The sequence below is a fragment of the Lichtheimia ornata genome (genome assembly GCF_029851405.1).
Source record: "Lichtheimia ornata isolate CBS 291.66 chromosome Unknown scaffold00004, whole genome shotgun sequence".
In the NCBI taxonomy this organism is placed as follows: Eukaryota; Fungi; Mucoromycota; class Mucoromycetes; order Mucorales; family Lichtheimiaceae; genus Lichtheimia; species Lichtheimia ornata.
Window position 1 is genome coordinate 718,098 of NW_026695324.1, and position 19,630 is coordinate 737,727.

The window sequence follows — 19,630 nt, forward strand, 5'->3', positions numbered from 1 at the left end:
ATGGAACACGCTCCTTTCTATTTGTTGCCAAACGCTTCATGACAAAGTGCAACAGGAATGAAGAACCGAAAGTGCGAAAAACAACAAACATAAAAACGTCGGCTCTTCCTTGCATATGTATGAAATGTGCCACCCATCCACCATTCCACTGAAAACTCCCATCTTGTTGTGTGAAAAGGGGTATTTGACAACTTGTCAAAAGATAAAAGAAATCAGCCACATGGTCCTCCTTGTAGCACTTTTAGGAACACACAGCACCCCATATTGCCTTATCCACATACCAGGATGAAAAGAGCGTGTGTGAGAGAGTGCGTGTGTGCGTGTGAGGCAAATGATAAAACGTTTTGGAATGGCCAGGGTACCAAGCTATTTTCAAAATAGGGATGGCGTCTGTCAGTGTGATTGGATGAAAAGAGACACATGTGAGGTCGACAAGGCCATGTGAGCTACTGTTGATTGATGGCAAAAAGTGATGGTGGTGGTGATCGTCGATAGAGTTGTTGTTTATGTAGAATGAAAACCTGGGACCATCTCAATCCACACGATTTCTGCACAAAGAGCCAACACACATACACCGCCGCCGTTTAGTTTCATGTCGTATCGAAACAATAATGATGCAATCCACTTGATATTTCCATGCAATGTTTCCATTGTTCTTTTGCCATATCTCATCTCTCATTCAACATCCCATTGTTGGATCTAGAACCTTAGACAATGCACACTGATGCTGTGTTCCTGGGAGAAAAAATAGGTGCGTTGGTTGGCATGCGTCAGTGTTTATAAGCGTTGAAAGATCATGAGATGGTTGCCAAATGTCAAAACGAAGCGCATATCCTCAATGAACGAAAAAGTGCTGCACACGGCTTCATGATGCAACGGGGTCGTCATCATTGTCGTCGTCCTCCATAGATGTTGTTGATCCTTTTCCTTTCCCTCTCAACAATCCTCTCATCCCAAATGGTGTCCATTCCCAAAGAATAAATAGTGCTTCCACATGTTCAATGCTGATGTTTGTTGTTTGATAGTGTTGATTGTTCATTGTGAGGTAAACGGCAGAACAAGGGTAAGATGTGCGTGTGTGAGAGGACAATTGACTAGAAAAAGTAGCTTGGGGATCAATATCCATAATGACATCACATTGGAGGCAACACAACAACTTACTCTAGTCTATTTATGCGCTGGTAGGCTTTCTACGGAAACCTTCCACCTTGTTCTCCTTGACGGCCTTGCGGTAGAGATCAGCCAAATCACGGCAATTTTGGTCTATTGAGTATACAAGCAAGATGAGTACACCTTTATACATGTAACTATCATCTAATGGGACTTACAGTGGTTGGTGCCCTCGGTTTGATAGCAAGCATCAAGCTTTTCCTTGATAATACGAGCTTCCATAGCCTTGACCCAATCGTCACGGATCTTTTGAGCACGGGCGGCATACACAGCTGAACATGATACGATGCATCAGTCATCATCATCCTTCGTATGAATAATAATAAAACGCGGCTGAAGAAGACTCACCCTTGCGGTCGTTGGGGTCAACTTGGTCAAGCGTGGGGACACTGTATAATACAATCGACAAGTGATTCAAGCACATTAACAACATGTTGAAGGCGACAAATGGTGTTCGTTATGGCATGGTGCATTTACCGCTCGAATTGCTGATGAGATGGGTATTCCCAGTTGGCTTCGGCCATGTTTACTGTTGAGTGGGGAGTTGTATGTGTGTGTTTAGGAAGAAGGCAATGTTATCCCAGCAATAACACTGAGTCTTTACGCGTGACTGGGCTTGTCACTGACGAGGACAATACGACGACAACCACTACCACAACCACTACCCCACCTTTCCCTTATTACTTCCCATCTCCTAGGCAACCACTTTTTTATGATCCCCTTCCTCTCGATTTGTATTTGCTGATTAATGAAGGATGATTAATCAAGATAAACGCCATCATCATATACAAGCACGTGCTTGTACGATGGGTCATCAGTGACAATGTTATGTGTGTGTGTTGTTATGTGCGTATCAGTATTTGGGAAAATGATCACGAAATCCATGTCGCCAGTTGCATTGGAGGAGGTGGTGGAGGAAAAAAGAACATGGGACATGTTGTTAGATTAATCAGCGTCCAAATTGGTGAACGACAAAAGAAGGTGGTAGTCAAATTTGGAGCTGCTGTGCACATGCGCCACAACCTTATATGCCGGCGTTATCAAAGTGTCACGTGTGCGAAATGCGGGATAACAGGTTGACAGATCAAGGAATGTCTAGACTACAAGTCCATCTCTAAAAACAACATCCCTGTAATGGTGTGCCGTTTTCTCCCCGTTCAATCCATTAATCTTGCCCATCGACAAGGTGTGGTCGTCGTTGGTTCCCGGGAATGATGGGGGGAAAGAAGAGTGGGGGGTTTGACGGGAAAGAAAAAGAACATGTTTTTTCTCTTGACTCGGGTGATCCGCGGTATCAATCACGCGGCTATGGATGTACTATTATCATAGTTGTTGGTTTATCCTTGTTGAAAACAACTCCCCTCTTTCTTAGTAATCATACCCGTAGATATAGTCTCATTGCTTACCGACAATCGGCATGCTGCAGTTGTTAATTATCCATTCTCGGCGCTACCGGTGAAAGAAATAAAAGCCGCAAGATCAAGGTGCATATTGTCGGTGTAAAAATCAAATGCCCGGGTCACCATCTTTTTTTTTGCTTGCAACAATTGGTGATTCTTTGCAGGTCATGAGGTACACATCTTGCGCTGGTGCCATCCATTATTGCCTATTGCAGCCATTCGTACCTGATCGCACGATACAAGCGTGCTACTTTTTATTTCCATAGTTGTACACCGTATGTGGGGTGTGTGTTCAAACCTTGTTTCGTGGGCAACTGCGGTAGGGAAACCGAAACATGGCGAAAAAAAATACCCTTCCCAACACACACAAAAAGGCCAATTACTCAGCCATAGATAATCTTAACACCCATATCGCACGCGTGCACATGATAAGCATGCCATTGGTATCATGATGTTGGTGATGTTTGTCAAGGGGTCAATTGAAGTTAGTTTATTGTCTTGTGTGCTGTGTGTAATAATAATGAACCATGGCGTACAATCAAAATGTGCAAGGGCCAGTAAAAATTCCACCATGCACCATGGCCAGTGACTTTGTAGCACAATGCGGCATTTCCGCAGGACTAAATAAAAAAAGATCGTCCATTCCGCTTTTTTGTTTTTCATTCTCTTTCTTTCTTATCTGTCATCCACATACTTTTTATACATCCCTGATCCCATGCTAAACATTCATCTTGAAGATGATCATTTGCTCATGACACCAGCAGGTTGCATACTGCGTGGCATTGTCGAGCTCAATCTCGATCAACCCACAAAGTTGCGCAACATCACCCTGCGTTTGACGGGCCATATACGCAAGCAGCAAACAATCCGTAAGTATAAAAATTAGGGTTCTGGGCTCTTTGTTGAGGTGGGAAAGTTATGCATTGTCCACGTTGCTCACACACACACGCCTTCTTTATGTTGTGAAACCAGCACTCGGAAATGGATTGAATCACTACGAACATCAGGTCCAGAATATTCTACAAAAATCCGTATCCTTGCTACCCAACGATAAACCTATCCATACATTGCCAGCCAAGTCTTACATTCGCGACTTTTGTTTTGTGGTTCCTCCCGATGTGCCCGAATCGACACGTGTTGGCAATGATACATACGTGGTGCGATATCAAATTGAAGCGGTAGCTGAACGGCCGACTGTATTCTTGAGAAATTACAATTGCAAACGCACCATCCATATCAGCCGTGAACCCGAATCTGGTGCCGGTGGTAATGGAATGATCGAAGATGGCGTCCCACAAGAAGAAGCAAGTCATCTTGATTATGAACCTTTCACCTTGGCAGACCAATGGCACAATCGTCTCGATTACATGTTCACTATTCCAGTGCGTGCTGTACGCCAAGGTGAACAAATCGTGCTATCAGGCCACATGGCAGCATTGACACCGCAAGTGGATATCATGCATCTCTCTTGTCAGCTTGTGGAATATAGTGTATGTCGCACAATTCGTGATGGGCGCACCAACAAGCCTCGTAACCATAGCCGTGTCGTCCAAGAAACGGGTCTTTTGCGTCGTGGCTTCGACCAAATCTCACTTCCTATCACTGTTCCCGCTTCTCCTGAAAAGTGCCAAGCCGATTGCTTCAACCAAAACGTCAAGATTCGCCATCGTCTCAAGATCTTTTTGCATGTCATGGACCCTGATTACGACGATCGCGTTACCGAAATTCGCCTCTCAATGCCCATCAAGATATGTCCTTCATTCCGTCCTGCCACACACAAGGGTAACGATATCCCTTCGTACGAAGATTGCACTGCGTCAATGCCCTATGACCCTTTGTTGATGGCCGAGTTGTTGCGCCATCCTCCTCAAAGCGACTTGCCAAGCTATGCTCACGTTATCGCTGCAGCCACGGGTCCTTCGTGTGCAATCCAAGCTCAACATTTCACTACAGGCAACGCTTTACCCAACTATGATGACATTGTTCCTCGTCAGTGCTTGTAAACTACTTTCTCTCCATGCATTCATTCATCCACCACCATTCATCTTCATCATCAACATCAACATCATTATCAACATCATCCACCAACACCGAATCATACCTTCTTGTACCACTTAGTAATCTTAGCCACTCACACACACACTCCCATCTCCTTTTCGTATTCAATAGCAACATTATCATTATCCGCCCCCTTTACTTTCCTTATTTTCCCATTCATTTGATCACTTGTAAATAGTGTAACATCTTATGCATTGCTTCCTGCTTATGGGTTAATAATATATCACTTCTTACTGCCCCCAAACAAATACTTTATCCCATGTTGTTTTGCGATTGCTCATCATGATGATCCCTTCCTTTGAAACATGAAAACATGGCAAAATGATGTATTCATTATGTCAGATCGTCATTCATGCATAACCATGAACCTTAATTTCATTACCAGCTTGGTTCGGTCAATCATCCCAATAGCCGACAAGCCCCACTGTTCCCCATTTGCAATACTATAACGAAATTTTTTTGATAGAGTGCATCCAAATAACATCATGAATGCCTCATCGATACAAAGCTAGCTTGGGGTTTTTGAAACCATGTCATCGAGGAGGATGCTTACACCACACCCCCTCCCCCCCAGTCGCTGGAACTTGTGTGTAAGATGAAACAAATTTCGAAAATCATTCAACTTTCGATAACACCATAAAGAGACAATCCTACCAAGAGATGGACTTGCGCCAAGCCAAAACAAATACCGATGATGATGACATTATTAAGCTATGTATGGACGATCTTGATCACGTGGAATGATCCTCGCTCTTGTATTATTGGTTAATAAGAAAGTAAGGCTGGATGAAGGTGCCGATCCTTATAGATTCCAAATCCACAGTCACCTGTCAAAAGCACATCCAGATCCTTTTCAACATCAAGACCCCGTAGAGACAAATGTAGATTCCTTTCAGGTTGTAGAGCAATACCATATTTGAAGCATGTTTTAAATAGCAGTCATACTTTCAGCTTCATTCAAGAACCCATATTTCATGAATACTTGTACATGTTCTTGCCATATTGCAGATACCAACCAGCTTCCATTCATAGGATTATGTATTCTTCATCTTCATCCATCCTGAACCGGAACATGATTTCATATCATCAGGTTACCCACCACTGGGTACTAAGCCAAGATTAAGGGAGGTTGCAATGACAACAGCTATTATGATGGTTTCCATGGCAACAAACCTGGGGGGCCACGGCTAGTTACTATATTTACATACCAGCACATGGACCAAAAGCTGTACTAATTTAGTGTATAAAAGATTTCCATCTAGATTTTGACAGCGCTTATCTAATTCCATAGCTGTGTAACGTCTTTTGGGCACAAGCGGAGTGCTGTGGAAAAACGTTTTACCCCGATTCATGCCTCCTCAATTGAGTGTGCAGCCATGTCATTCTCATTCACGGCACGTACGAAAATGCCCTTCTTTGCATGTATATGATTCAAGATGTAATACGCAACAACATCACAATCATAAGAGAGAGCAAACGCGCTTTACAGCTATGTGCTCCAGCACTCGACTCCATCTCGTAACCAGAGTAAAGTTTAACGTAGCTCCAAGTGAATGTTCATTATCAGATGGATTGGTTGTTGGTATGTGATATACAATGGCGGTTTGTCTTTGTACCACTAAAAGCAATGAAGTATGGAGGCATTTCATATACATGGACGAAAGAGAGCTTTTAGCATGTTGCGATCATTGTTCTTTTCAAGCGACATCATTCATAATACGATACATCAATGGCAAGGTTAGATGTTTGAACTAGTTTCTTTATGTTGGTCAATGGTTAATGCGACGGGAATATAAAAGAGGCTAGCTAAACAAGCTGCGTACATTATCCATGATGAGAGAAGAGCTAGTCGCATACCTGATCTAATGCATTGGGTACCTACATTTCACTTGCAAATCAGGCCCCTTACAGAATCGACAGGAAGAATGTTCTATAGGTAGAATTGTGGAGCCACATCAAAATGAAGATAGTTGCTCACCCACTTGGCTCTTGGATCACGGATCCTTTTTATTTCATCTTTGTTCCATCAACGCTGTGTCACAAACAGGGATATTAAGGGTGGTCAGTGCATGCGGGTCCATATAGAGTAATATACTATGCATGTGGGTGTGGGTGTGTTCGAGTGTGCAATGCTATTGTCACGTGCGCGTGTGTACTTGTCATTTATGCAAATCGCCATGTTGAGGGGATATTCATAGGGCGTTGGAAGAGGCGTCATGAAGCTGGTATATAGGTCCTTTCCAAAGCAAAATATCCATGTATTCCATGTTGTCTCAATCGTCGTAGGCTGTTGATGAAACAAATGTCCAATAATCCAATCCACTTTTCAGAAACGCCATAAGCTCTTGTAAAAACTTGCGTGCTACAGCATCACCATCCATATTCCTTGAACCAATTGTAAGCCATTCACCAAGTTCATGTACAATATCATCCATGGTCATAAGCGTTGTTGTTGTTGAAGAAGAAGAAGTCGTCTTGGATCGTTTTTTGGTGGCTTTCATATTGGATTCATGCGGAGTCAACAATACAGCGTTGATGTGGCGCTCAATGAAATCATCGCATGATTTACCCATGACGGCTGGTATCTCTCGGTTCACAAAGATCTTGGCCTGCACTCACCCTCTCTTAATTAGTAAATGGGGTTCCATACAATACAATACACACAAACCTTTGGCATTAATTCAGGGGTGACAAGTTGGATTTGAGCATAACGAGGTTGAGGAGGAGGATAAGAGGCTTTGTCGGATGAGATGGGTGATTGATAAAGTTGTCTTCGAGCCATCACTACGCGATCTTGTAATGTCATCTCGGGTGGTTCTTCTGGAGGATTGTGCACCTTGTTGTCTGCAAGTGTATACTCTTGAAATGTGTTGGCTTCTTCATCAATGTTGTATATCAAGGAATCAATCCCTTGCTTGCAAAGAGGACATTGTGGTACGATGTTGATCCACTGACGAATACAAAGAAAACAATACGAGTGGAAGCAGGGTTGAAGAAAAGTGCGGCGTGTGTAGGGTTGCATGCATATGGAACATGTTGGCTCGGGTGGTGATGGATCAGGTGGTCGTTGTTTACTCAATGGAGCGCGTTTCCGTTTACCAGTGTGCATGGTGGCAATGTTCTTTGATGGGACTGACATTTGGGATTGACTGAGGAATGGGTCCGTGTGTTGTTGTTGTTGTGATAGCTGTTGTTGTAATTAGAAAAAGAAAAGAAGGCTAAACGTTCAATTCCGCTATTTCTCTTTCCCTTTCCCATTACATTTTCTTTGCTTCACCCCTCTCTTTTTCAAACAACATACCCCAACGATGAAAGCCAAACGCTCGACTGCAGCCATGAATGGTATTGGAGCCAATAGTCCCTCATCGTCGCTAAAACATGGCATAGATCGCGACCGTGAACGTGAAAAGAGACGACGAGTGGCCGATGGCAACGTTGGAAAGGAATTTCAAACGGCAAGTCAACAATGGAGAAAGACTCAATGGTGTGGATTGCTAACCCCATCGTTTACAGATCAACTTCAACTCTTTGGACGTGTCAGTGCTACGAAAATATGTACGAGTACATAAGATTAAGATCGATCCATCTGCCAGTAAAGAGGATTTAGTAGCGGCCGTGTCTCGCCACTTTGCCAATCAAACCGTCAAGGAATTGGATGCTGTTACGTGTTTTCTTTATACTGCTCGATACAGAGGTAAATGGTACAAGGATAAGGATAAAAGGGTTTTGGATATTAAATGTATTGCTATAGATAGCGTTTTACGTCTTCCTCTCAATATTTAGTTTACCTTATTCTAGTGCCCTGTGTCTTTTCTTGCTCTCTTTCTCTCTTTCTCTCTCTCTCTCGCTCGCTCCACACCCACCCACCCAACCAACCAACCATCATTTGTCCAAATTCTATGCTCTCAGTTATCACAATTAAAAAGGAACTCCACCGACCTGGTGATGGGGATACAAATGTGTGAAGCTATAGAGTTGATTGTGCTACAATGTCCATGTGCCACGAGAAAGATCATACATCACCGGATCAAGCAGTCAAAACAACGAAATTGGGACCATTCAAGGAGAAAAGTAAAAGGAGTGCATAAAGAAAGAAAGAGGAGATAGGGCAGTTATCAACTCACACACAATGAATGTGTACGTAGATAGATATAAATGGATAAGCAATAGCAAGTGCCACGTTTCTATATGTATACATACATACATGCACCGGAACTGCATGTTTGGCAATCTAAGAATATGGGGGTGTCTAATGATTTATATAAATGCCGGTTTTCGGAATGGCAAACAAGTTATCATACGACCACGTTTTTGTGCTTCCGATGAAACAAGTGAGATGTGCGTAAAGAGAGAAAGAGCCAACAACAAGGCGATCTTTTTGTTTATTGTAGTACCGCATGACAAATAGGAAAGCTCGCTGACAAGGAAGCATGCTATGGTTGAACCAGGCGCAGTTCTAATCCTTGCAGGAATCGGCATTCTTGTGAAACCATAGCGAAGGATTTGAGATAGATGTCGAAGAAGAGTGTTGTCCATGATAGATAAAAGCTCTATGACATGTCAACAAATAGAAATACAGGGATTGGGGATATAGATGAAAAGGCAATCAAGTATAACAAGAGTCCAGTGGAATCACTATCGTCATCATCATCAACAGCAGCAGCAGTCCTCGGCTGAGGATCAATCTCTCTCTCTCTATTCATCAGCAGGCAGTGGACTGATAATTTACCCTTTTCTCTTTCACTTGCTTATTGCTCCAAGACATGGATAGTCTACCAGACGAGCTATTGCATCGCATATTCTCATTTCTCGTTACGGATGCACACCATTTGTTGCAACTTCAAGCTGTGTGTCGAAGGTTCTGCAGGTAAGCTGAAACCAGCAATGGCGATAGTTGTCGTCCTCGTCTTGGTGTGCAATGAGACAATTGACATTGGCGTTCTATAGAATTGCCCAAGACACTCACCTATGGTACCACACCTTTCAAAGCAACTACCCAACTTGGTCACAACAAATACCATGCAACTCTCAGCAACTACCATTGATTGATTGGAAGGACTTCATGTTACATATCACACGACAGAATACCACTGCAGCAAAGTCATTATCATTCGAGATGGTACCTGACGAGGAAGAATATCATCAATTTCTATCATTACAACAACAACAACAACAACATTCTCAAGCAGGAGGACGTTTACCACAAAAACGCAAGCTGATGATAGGGGATGAATACCCACGACCTTCTTGTTCTACACCATCCCATCCCAAGAATGCATATCGTAAACTGCCGCCTTCACTCTCTTCTCCGCTCAATCCTACATCATCATCATCATCATCACCCTTCCCTGACATGGATTACCCACCCCCTTTTCGGATACAAGATCCTTTGGTAGTGGATGTGGATAAGGAGACAAAGCAAGGCATTGTGGCCACTGGCAAGCATCGAAGGATTGGACATGATCGTGCTGAACACAAGTTTTTATTCTGGGAATACCCTTCTTGGCGTCTCATACGTGAATTCGATTTGCACTTTGGACCCCTGGATACATCTTGTCAGATCACGGGCATTCAAACAGTACGCATGGCTCACGAGGAGAAGGTTCGATTATTCTCATTGGCCGTTGGACAACCTTTATTATCACCAGAGATGACAGAGGATGATAGTGATGATCGGGTGGATCAATGGCGTACGATCTTGGTGTATCGCTTATATGATAATGGGACGACACAATGCCTTGCTCATTTGGCGCTGGATGGTCAATTGCTGGGTCGTGATGTGTTTTTCTTTTCCGAAACGTCATGGGGTCGACCGAATGAACCTGTAAAGGATTGGATTCATATGACCACAATGGGATATCGTCATCATCATCATCGTCATCATACAACAACAACACCCGACCACTATGATCCAGATTATACAGTATTCATGCTTGTCATGGGCCCTGATTTCCCAAGCATCTCGGGTTGTGGAAGATTGATTCGATTTGATATTCGTGGTGAACGCCATATCGTTGATCCAGCTACTGAACCAGTCATATGGGAGCCATCTGTACGTCTCTTTCGACCTCTATATCCTCGTTACATGATCCAGCGTGCCAATGAACCATGTCCACCCTCTTCGGCTGTCGTATTGACTCGTATCAACATGGGCCACAAAGTCAGCTGCATGATTTTCTTTCGACATCCTCCAGAATTGAACCATTTAATTTGCACTGGAAGCTATGATACCAATGAGCTCACCTTGTACGATTGGCGCTTTGGAGTCAAGGTCGGGACGCTGCAATGGAATTCTTCTCATAACAACAACAACAACGGCAATGCTACTACTACAACTACTACAACAACAACAACGATGGAAGATGAGGATGAGGATGAAATTGTGCAACCTTGGGGATTCGAAAGTACGATTGTATTGCCACCTTATTGGTCCAACCATGAACAACATCCATGTACAAGTACAGACTTTGTTGAACGAGGCTTACGTCTTATTGCTGTTGGTGATAACAGAAACGATAAGCTTGAAGTCAAAGTATGGGATATTGCCTATCTTTTGGAGACCGTTTGGAGACCCTTACAACGACGACAACAGCAGCATGAAGAAGAAGATGAAGAAGACAATGATGAGATTATGGAAGATTATACCCATGTATTTCCATGGTGGAAGTTGGGCACACCACAATTGAAGCGGCTTGGATTAAAGTCGATACGCAATGACAACAGCGATCTTCCCTATACGCCTCGAAAAGGATCCTCCATTATCTTGGAACACACCTTTGAAAGGGATGAACACGGTGGTGGTGGTGATGACGACGACGAGAATGGTGGTGGCATGCCGATCAAGTTTATTGCATACAATGTGTTGAGGACATCGCTCTTTTTATTGACGGAGGAAGGCAAGATCATGGTCATGGATATTGAAACGGGACGTATCATGGGTAGCAAGGAGAACGTAGCAGCCATACCAGGGATGATTGGACCGCAGCGGCAAGTGCGTGGCATCGATGTCAATGTAGTAGGAGGACGTGAGATTGTAGTAACGAGTCGACAAGGATTATTACGGGGTGTCATGGCATAGTAATAAAAAGAGTGTTAAATTAAACAATGGCTTCTCGTTGGTCATGTCTTTGAATCACGTGCAATGATCCAATTTCCGTATGCCCACACACACACCACGCCCATCGGGCATCTATTATCCTTTACCTTCCACATTTAATTTCCTTCTCCCCCATGGATTACACTGATATACAGCAAGACAGTGGTCGTTATTTACAAGAATACGTACAAAGTAAGCACCAACGTACAACATCCTCCGTGTGTTGCCAATAAACATATCCCCGTTAGGCCTCGAAAACTTACCGAGCGAGATAAAGTATCATTGGGCTGAACTGCAAAACAGAAACGACGTTGCTAAAAGCAAGTATTTATTACAAAGGATGGGCAGGGTAAAGAAAGAGGGTGTGTGTGTGCAAGTGTGTGTGTGAGAGTGAGAGAGACACTCTACATACGTACTTGTGGGTGTGAAAGAGCCATGGGGTGATATGGACGTCTATGCGAGTGAAGAGGATAGCAATACATATTGACTAAGCAAACATAGATCTAGAGAGGCGAATGCACATGAACCAACATGACCTTGACAAATTACACAAGCAATGGTTCCATCCAGAACAAGAAAAAAAGGACAAGGTGCTACGTAATGAGCCGGTGTTGATCAAGCGGATACAACGAGATTACGACAAATTGGAGGACCTAGCAGCTGAGCGCATTGAACTTGTCGAAGGTGCACTGCAACTGGCAAGTTGGGGGTGGGTGGTTGGGTCCAGTAGCACAAGTAGTACTCTGTGTGTGCGTGTGTGCGTGTGCGTGCGTGCGTTGTGAGGAAAGGGGGGTTATGGTTGGCATGGAAACTTGGCTCCTTCTTACACATGGAGACAATCTAGGTGGATCGACATTTGAATCGATTAGGACATGATCTGGAACAAGTAGACGAGCCTGGTGGTGGTTCTTCAACATCTCGATCATCCATGCCAGGGCGATATTCACGCATGCGTAAGTATTGGCTGGGATTAAAGGGGGGGATGTTGGATGGAAAGGAGTGAAGCATGGTGGGACAAATGATTTGGTATTACAACAAAAAGGCCAAGACGACTCATCTATTGCATGATCTTTGTACAGATAAAAAATCGATTTATGCAGAGGACGATGATATTTTGGATGATGCAGCATTGTATGAACCACCACCCATCAAGCAACCAACAAGGAAACGAAAGGAGCGAGATGAAAATGAAAACGAGCCTCTCTATTGCTATTGTCGACAAGTTTCCTATGGAGAAATGGTGGCATGCGATGGCGAGGTAAGTCCTTTTTCACTATTGGGGGTTGTTAAACAGCTTTTTCAAACGATATCATTAGCATTGTCCATATGAATGGTTCCACATGGATTGTGTTGGTTTGGATGCACCACCAAAAGGTGCTTGGTATTGTGATGATTGCTTGGCTGAATTACACAGACGCTCTCCACCTGCTGCAAGGAAATCATCAACATCGGGACACGCCCACAAGAAGCTCAAACGAAAGAAAGACTCCTTGACCCCCTCCTAATCATGACACTCATCCTTCCACTCTTTCCTCCTCATCCTACGTAGTAGTTTTCGCATCCTTCTCACTCGCTCACTTACTCACACTCACACTCACATTTATATATGATTCATTCTGTTTTACACAATATAGCATCTTCATCATTTTTAAAGCAAGAATTGAACAAAGCAAAAACAACAGAATAAAAGGAATCGGTATTTGGCTATTGGGTGATTTCATGATACAGCATCTCTATTGAAAGATTCATTGTAAGGAAACAAAACGAAACATGAATCAATGAATAAGAAACTTACGTTTAAGTTGCTCCTTGGTAAGCTGATCTTTATACTTGTCAAAATCAAAAAAGCTTTCATGGATCGGAGGAGCATCGGGCTCATCATCAGGATCGTGGTACTACACAAATGGAATGCATGTCAATGTCTCATTCATTTTGTATCACCAATGTACTTACTGGCTCAAGGTATGGGTGTTTCAATGCTTCTTCCACTGTGATACGTTTCGCTGGGTTGAATGTCAAGAGCTTTTCAAGTAGATCCACAGCTAACACATGCATGAGTGTAAGTCAATATTCGATCATCCTATCCATACGACAAACTTACCCATGGGATTGGCGTTGGGAAAGAGACGCGAAAAGGGAATGCGCTTTTTGAATGGCAAGCTTCGGATATAATCTCGTGCCTATGATTGCTATGAGTTGCCTTTATCCATGCAGGATCCATTTGTCATCCTTACCCTTCGACTCTTGATGCCGTAAAAGTCATCCATCGTGGGAGTTCCCAATACATCAAGGATAAGGGTCAACTGGTGGTGATAATCTCGGCCGGGGAATAAGGGTTTGCCACTGAGCATCTCGGCAAGGATGCAGCCGACGGACCAGACATCGATCGCCTTGGTATACTCCTTGAACGTCAACATGATCTCAGGCGCACGGTACCAGCGTGTCGCGACATACTCGGTCATAAATCCACTGTTTTCATCAGCCGAGTTGGAAGAACGAGCCAAACCCAAATCACAGATTTTCAAATCACAGTTGGCGTTGAGCAACAGGTTGCTTGGTTTCAAATCACGGTGGAGGACATTGGCAGAATGCATCGCCTTGAGCGCACGCAATGTTTGGTAAGTGAAGTATTGGCAATGGTCATCGGATAGATCTTGTGTTCGAATCACTCGGTGCATGTCCGTTTCCATCAATTCCTGAATGAGGTAACTAGTTGACAACATGGATGTAAGCCAAATGATGATACTATTACTGCTAGCCCTTTTTCACTCCTTTGACACATCTTCACCCATATGTATGCATGATTTGCACCCTCTCTCTCCTTTTTTTACGTACACTTCAGTAAAGTCATCATACGATCGTGGCTTGACGATATCAAGAATGGAAATGATCTATCATAATGCAATGTGTCAAAGACATGAATGATGTGTAAATACGCCACACACTTACGTTTTCATGGTTGAAGTACTTTAGCAACTTGATCTCGCGCAACGTACGCAAACAAAACATGGCATGGTCAAAGGGCAAGATGCGCTTGATGGCAACCATTTGGCCTGTAGGCTTGTGGACAGCCGAACTATTTGTCAATGTCAGATGAGAGTTGTAGAATAAAAGAACGAGATGCGTACCAGACAACGCCATAGGCACCTTCACCAACCACGTCGATAATCTCGTATTGGTCGCCTGCGTTGAATTGTTTGAGACGGTTGGTAATTTCTTCACGACGAGAGTGCGACATGGAGAAAGAAAAGGAAGGGTTGGGAGGAGAGAGAGAGAAAAAGAAGAGAAAGAAAGAAACGACAAAGAAGGAGAGTCTGCAAGCGAGTGGAGTGTATTGAGTAGCAGTAGATTGGCCACCACCATCACCGCATTTGGAGAGCTCTCATATTACATTTGCCATTCCGCTCATATTTGAGGAGGCCCAAGTACTATCGACCTGTCACCACCTATCTCATTACAGGGTTCTTTTAAAAGCTGTAGCCTAATTGTATAGCGTGGATATAGATCATCTTTCCCCTGTGATATATACATTTAATCGATGTAGCTTATTGACCAGAAAGGGGGAAGTTCCTTTGAAAGGGGAGTTCAGGGATACTTATTATCAGGATCATCATCATGTCATATTATGTTGCCACCACAAGCATCACAAGCATTATTATTATATTATGTATTGATGAGCTGGGCTTTTCATATATCAAACCATTGCATCTAAATGACCATAACACCCAACTTCTAACCGAATCCCAACGGCGACTCCAATATGGATTGCGAAAGGACGCGTTTATTGAAAGGAACGTGTTGTATGCTGGGGCCAATTCATCCACATGGCAACAATCGCACCACCATGAAATTCTATGGTTACACTTGGCTGGCTCTTGGAGCATCTAATTAAGTTTGTCTGTGCAACTTACTCGGATTGGTTTTCACGCTGCTGCCACTCCTCCACAGCTGGAAGTCATATAATGATCGGCATTAGACGGTCACGAGAGAAGTTCAAATACGTGTCGAGATCATGTATCCTATAGCCATCATTGTCAACACGTGACTCATCAAGCCCCGCCCCCTCTTCTTTACATGGTCATGTTCTTGGCTCGCAATGCAGCTTCTATAATAGTCATCACCTCCTTTGCTGTTTGAGCGGGAACGTTAGCCTTGACATTGTCTTTTCTTACTCCAAGATGATGCATCATGACCACTTTATCGGTCCAATCAATCATGACAACAATTCTCACGCCCACTCACACATATAAACAAGGCTGTTGTCACCAACACTATCATACGTCCTTTCTTTCTGCTTGTATGCACATCACCATCAATGGCCTTTGGTAAGTCTCAAGGATGGTCTTTAGGTAATCCCCAAAATGATGGTACTCATGATGCATTCATCTGTATGCAGCTCACTTTATTGCTTTACCACTACTTGATGTGCTCATTGTTGGATGGCATTTGGGTGTGTTCCTTGATCATCCATGGTCTTTTTCATTATACTTTCGTATTTATGGATGATGTGGACCCCTTTTTGGTATGTCCTCCACAAGGGATGATAAAATCAGACAAAGGTAAGCTTCACAAGTAGTGAGCTGCCATATGCAGATAACTCACCTTTCTTCGTTTCATTTGATAGCAAAGACTTGATAAAAGGGCCCTTGACAATCGATCTCCGAAAACGGGTAACTGCAGAGGTTGCATTACGGCATACCTGGATGGCGAAGATCCAAGTATCATCACATGTACAAGCCGTTGCTGCTTTTACAAACTTTTTGGACAGCCTGGTGGTGTGCTATATGAAATGAGTGACGATGCAGCCTCGCCTACTACGTTCAAATCGATGCTGGACACTGTTGGAATTTAACGAACCAACGCAAGTACAAAGGTTATGCGTCTCAATGAAAGCAAGCACATCAACGAAGTATCTGACGATGGCGCGAAAAGTCCCATATAGACCTCAAACATTTGAGTCATTCCCATTTTATCATTATCATTTATTTGTATTCGTATCCACACGTTTCATATCAATCGTATAAACTACTTCACCATTGTATAAGATAAGCTGATGAACATGCCAAATGAAAGTACAACGGAAATGGGTATAAAGGATGGATCATCATTATTACTGCCTTGAAACATCGGAAGTTCCGAGAAAGTGCAAGGGGATATGGAACCACCAGATTGGTACGCGTATACTCTTTTAGGTGCGACTTGTCAAGAGCATGAGTAGGACATTCTCACTCTCTCTTTCACTCACCTTTCTTTCCAATTGCTTTATAAGCCTGAATGACATCTCAGCAAGAACAACCTTTCGACCTCATGCAAGATAGCGACGACGATGCCATGCAACTCGGTAGTGGTGGTGGCGGTGTTCCCATGACCGACTTGACAGCTGCTATGGATCCTTTTGCCGGTATTCTGGATGCTGAGTCCACTGATCCGACATTCGATGTTGTGGGTCCTCAATCAACGGCACCTCCTGCACCAACTACATCAGCCTTACCCGTATCAACGTCGACGAGTGGTGGTGCATTGACGGGTGTCTATTCAAGCTCTGGTTTTGACATGATTGGTATCCTTTCTCGAGTCGTCAACAGGTAATGAAGGGCCTAAGGAGCCTGTTTGCATATAGGAGTGACATGGACTTACATGGATGTGATAGACCCAATCCACTTATCAACCTTGGACCTATTGACATGTCATGCTCCTTTCTTGTCACGGATGCTCGACAATTTGATTGTCCTATCGTTTATTGCTCTCCCAACTTTGAAACATTGACAGGCTACAAAAGTGATGAGATCTTGGGTCGCAATTGTCGTTTTCTTCAAGCACCAGATGGTTTGGTCACCGAGGGATCAAGGCGTCAACATACGGATAATCTTGCAGTGTATCATCTCAAGTCATACCTCTTGCAAGCCAAAGAGCATCAAGCGAGCATTATCAACTACAAAAAGGGTGGCCAGGTATTGATTATGCAGAAGCACAATGAGCCAATCATCATCATGATTGCTAATCTATTTTCAAAAGCCATTCGTCAACTTGGTCACGGTGATCCCTGTTCCAGATGATAGCAATGAAACGGCATTCTTTGTGGGTCTTCAGATTGACTTGGTGGAGCAGCCCAATGCTATCCTTGAAAAGATGAAAAGTAAATGGGTGTGGATGCATCTCTTGTTCAATTTCATGGCTGATTTACTTATTGATTTAGACAACACCTACATGATCAATTATCAGCAAATCAACATCCCACCCTATATCCCTTCACAAGGTGAGAAGAAGAAACCATGAGCACACTATGACATCATCATGATCCCTACTAACACGTATGTATATTTAGGAGTCGCTACGGATCCTGTGGATGAATACTTTTACGAGTTACCCAGCAGCGCCCCTATCACGTCCATTACACGACCCGAGGTTTTACGTTTGATTGCATGCACAGGCGACAATGAGCAGCAAGTACAACAAGAATGGAATCGACTTTTATTGGATCAATCGCGTGATTTCATCCATGTCTTATCGCTCAAGGGCTTCTTTTTGTATTCGTCTCGATCATGCTCCAAGCTACTTGAATATGATCCTGAAGAGTTGGTGGGTCATTCACTTGGTTCAATATGCCATCCATCCGACATTGTACCGGTGATGCGTGATATCAAGGATGCCGTATCCTCGGGTGACCAAAACAAGGTGATCAGTCTTTTATACCGTGTACGACGCAAGTACTCTGGCTACATGTGGTTCGAGTGCAAAGGCAAGATTCATATGGATGTCAACAAGGGTCGCAAGTGTTTGATTTTGGCGGGTCGTGAACGCTCCGTTTACCATCTCGATCGCAAGGAAGTGGCCAACGCCAATGCCACTGCCATACCCGAAGTGATTGTTGCTGATCCATTGACGTCTGAGTTTTGGTGCAAGATGTCTTTGGAGGGCCTTTTCTTGCGAGTGACCAAACCAGTGGAAGCTGTACTTGGATATACACCCAAATCGCTTCAAGGATCCAGCGTCTATCGCTTTGCTGGCGACAGCAATATTCCAGATATTTCACGTGCATTAGGCTTGGTGAGCCGATGTGAAATTGTGAACCTCACACACACCATACGCAATACCCGTGGCCAATACGTCCAAGTCGTCTCCACATTTTACCCTGGCAATGTTTCTTCTGGTGTGGGCAAAGCTGATTTTGCATTGGTGCAGATGCGATTGGCCAATAATGATGATACCAAACGAGGTGCTGGTGAGCAAGTGATTGGAGAAGGAAACCTCTTTGCAGAGCTGGAGACCGTTCGAAGTACCAGTTGGCAATATGAAATGCATCAACTTGAGCAAGCCAATGCTAAGCTACGTGCTGAGATTGAAGAACTCGAATCAGGCAACAATGATAAAAAGGTAACATGATGGTGCATGAACGTGTATGCCAAAGACAATCACCATCTCACATTTTCTTTTATTACAGAGAAAAAAGAAGGTAGTGGCCTCAACAACTGAAGAGAATCCAAAGATTTGTGCGCATTGTCATCGAAAGGATTCACCTGAATGGAGACGTGGTCCCAACGGTCCTAAGGAGCTTTGCAATGCTTGTGGATTGAAATACGCCAAGGCTATGGCAGCCGCATCCAAGCGACAACAAGAAGATCCATCATCGTCCAATGTCGGCCTTGTTGGGTCCGGGGAAGGGGAGCATTAGGCGCTGGTAGCTTGTTTCTGATCAATGTATCTTCCAATACATTTGCTTTTCAAAGATCCTTGATGCAACAGCAAATCATGATTGGAGTTATGTGGCATGGAGGCATGGATATGTATATGGAGGAGAGCATGGGTTTACAGGGTGATGGTGGTCAAACCCATATTTGCCCGAGGCGAGAAAATCCAGAGAGTATCATCAAAATGTGAAATCAGCTTGTTGGATCTTCCCTTTTAC

General features: G+C 43.6%; 8 protein-coding genes across 8 annotated transcripts; 5 read left to right on the forward strand and 3 right to left on the reverse strand.

Annotated features, from left to right (window-relative positions):
• Window positions 1-1,171: 1,171 nt before the first annotated feature.
• Window positions 1,172-1,694, reverse strand: O0I10_001678 (uncharacterized protein; the record flags this gene model as incomplete). Its single annotated transcript, XM_058481770.1, has 4 exons — window positions 1,172-1,263; window positions 1,329-1,442; window positions 1,519-1,559; window positions 1,648-1,694. The coding sequence occupies 4 exons, from the start codon at window positions 1,692-1,694 to the stop codon at window positions 1,172-1,174; spliced, it is 294 nt and encodes a 97-aa protein (XP_058347627.1).
• A 1,591-nt stretch (window positions 1,695-3,285) lies between these two features.
• On the forward strand, window positions 3,286-4,573 carry O0I10_001679 (uncharacterized protein; the record flags this gene model as incomplete). Its single annotated transcript, XM_058481771.1, has 2 exons — window positions 3,286-3,439; window positions 3,543-4,573. 2 exons carry the CDS (start codon window positions 3,286-3,288, stop codon window positions 4,571-4,573), a joined length of 1,185 nt encoding a protein of 394 aa, XP_058347628.1.
• Window positions 4,574-6,901: 2,328 nt separating this feature from the next.
• On the reverse strand, window positions 6,902-7,767 carry O0I10_001680 (uncharacterized protein; the record flags this gene model as incomplete). Its single annotated transcript, XM_058481772.1, has 2 exons — window positions 6,902-7,237; window positions 7,297-7,767. The coding sequence occupies 2 exons, from the start codon at window positions 7,765-7,767 to the stop codon at window positions 6,902-6,904; spliced, it is 807 nt and encodes a 268-aa protein (XP_058347629.1).
• Window positions 7,768-7,936: 169 nt separating this feature from the next.
• O0I10_001681 (uncharacterized protein) lies at window positions 7,937-8,411 on the forward strand (the record flags this gene model as incomplete). Its single annotated transcript, XM_058481773.1, has 3 exons — window positions 7,937-8,083; window positions 8,142-8,322; window positions 8,380-8,411. The coding sequence occupies 3 exons, from the start codon at window positions 7,937-7,939 to the stop codon at window positions 8,409-8,411; spliced, it is 360 nt and encodes a 119-aa protein (XP_058347630.1).
• A 980-nt stretch (window positions 8,412-9,391) lies between these two features.
• Window positions 9,392-11,706, forward strand: O0I10_001682 (uncharacterized protein; the record flags this gene model as incomplete). Its single annotated transcript, XM_058481774.1, has 2 exons — window positions 9,392-9,495; window positions 9,576-11,706. 2 exons carry the CDS (start codon window positions 9,392-9,394, stop codon window positions 11,704-11,706), a joined length of 2,235 nt encoding a protein of 744 aa, XP_058347631.1.
• A 539-nt stretch (window positions 11,707-12,245) lies between these two features.
• On the forward strand, window positions 12,246-13,229 carry O0I10_001683 (uncharacterized protein; the record flags this gene model as incomplete). Its single annotated transcript, XM_058481775.1, has 4 exons — window positions 12,246-12,422; window positions 12,569-12,677; window positions 12,804-12,982; window positions 13,041-13,229. The coding sequence occupies 4 exons, from the start codon at window positions 12,246-12,248 to the stop codon at window positions 13,227-13,229; spliced, it is 654 nt and encodes a 217-aa protein (XP_058347632.1).
• Window positions 13,230-13,428: 199 nt separating this feature from the next.
• On the reverse strand, window positions 13,429-14,962 carry O0I10_001684 (mitogen-activated protein kinase; the record flags this gene model as incomplete). Its single annotated transcript, XM_058481776.1, has 8 exons — window positions 13,429-13,457; window positions 13,520-13,619; window positions 13,678-13,766; window positions 13,826-13,904; window positions 13,959-14,433; window positions 14,560-14,615; window positions 14,674-14,800; window positions 14,853-14,962. 8 exons carry the CDS (start codon window positions 14,960-14,962, stop codon window positions 13,429-13,431), a joined length of 1,065 nt encoding a protein of 354 aa, XP_058347633.1.
• Window positions 14,963-16,998: 2,036 nt separating this feature from the next.
• On the forward strand, window positions 16,999-19,396 carry O0I10_001685 (uncharacterized protein; the record flags this gene model as incomplete). The annotated part of the gene is made up of 6 exons (XM_058481777.1): window positions 16,999-17,309; window positions 17,375-17,675; window positions 17,740-17,860; window positions 17,921-17,980; window positions 18,050-19,098; window positions 19,166-19,396. 6 exons carry the CDS (start codon window positions 16,999-17,001, stop codon window positions 19,394-19,396), a joined length of 2,073 nt encoding a protein of 690 aa, XP_058347634.1.
• Window positions 19,397-19,630: the final 234 nt, after the last annotated feature.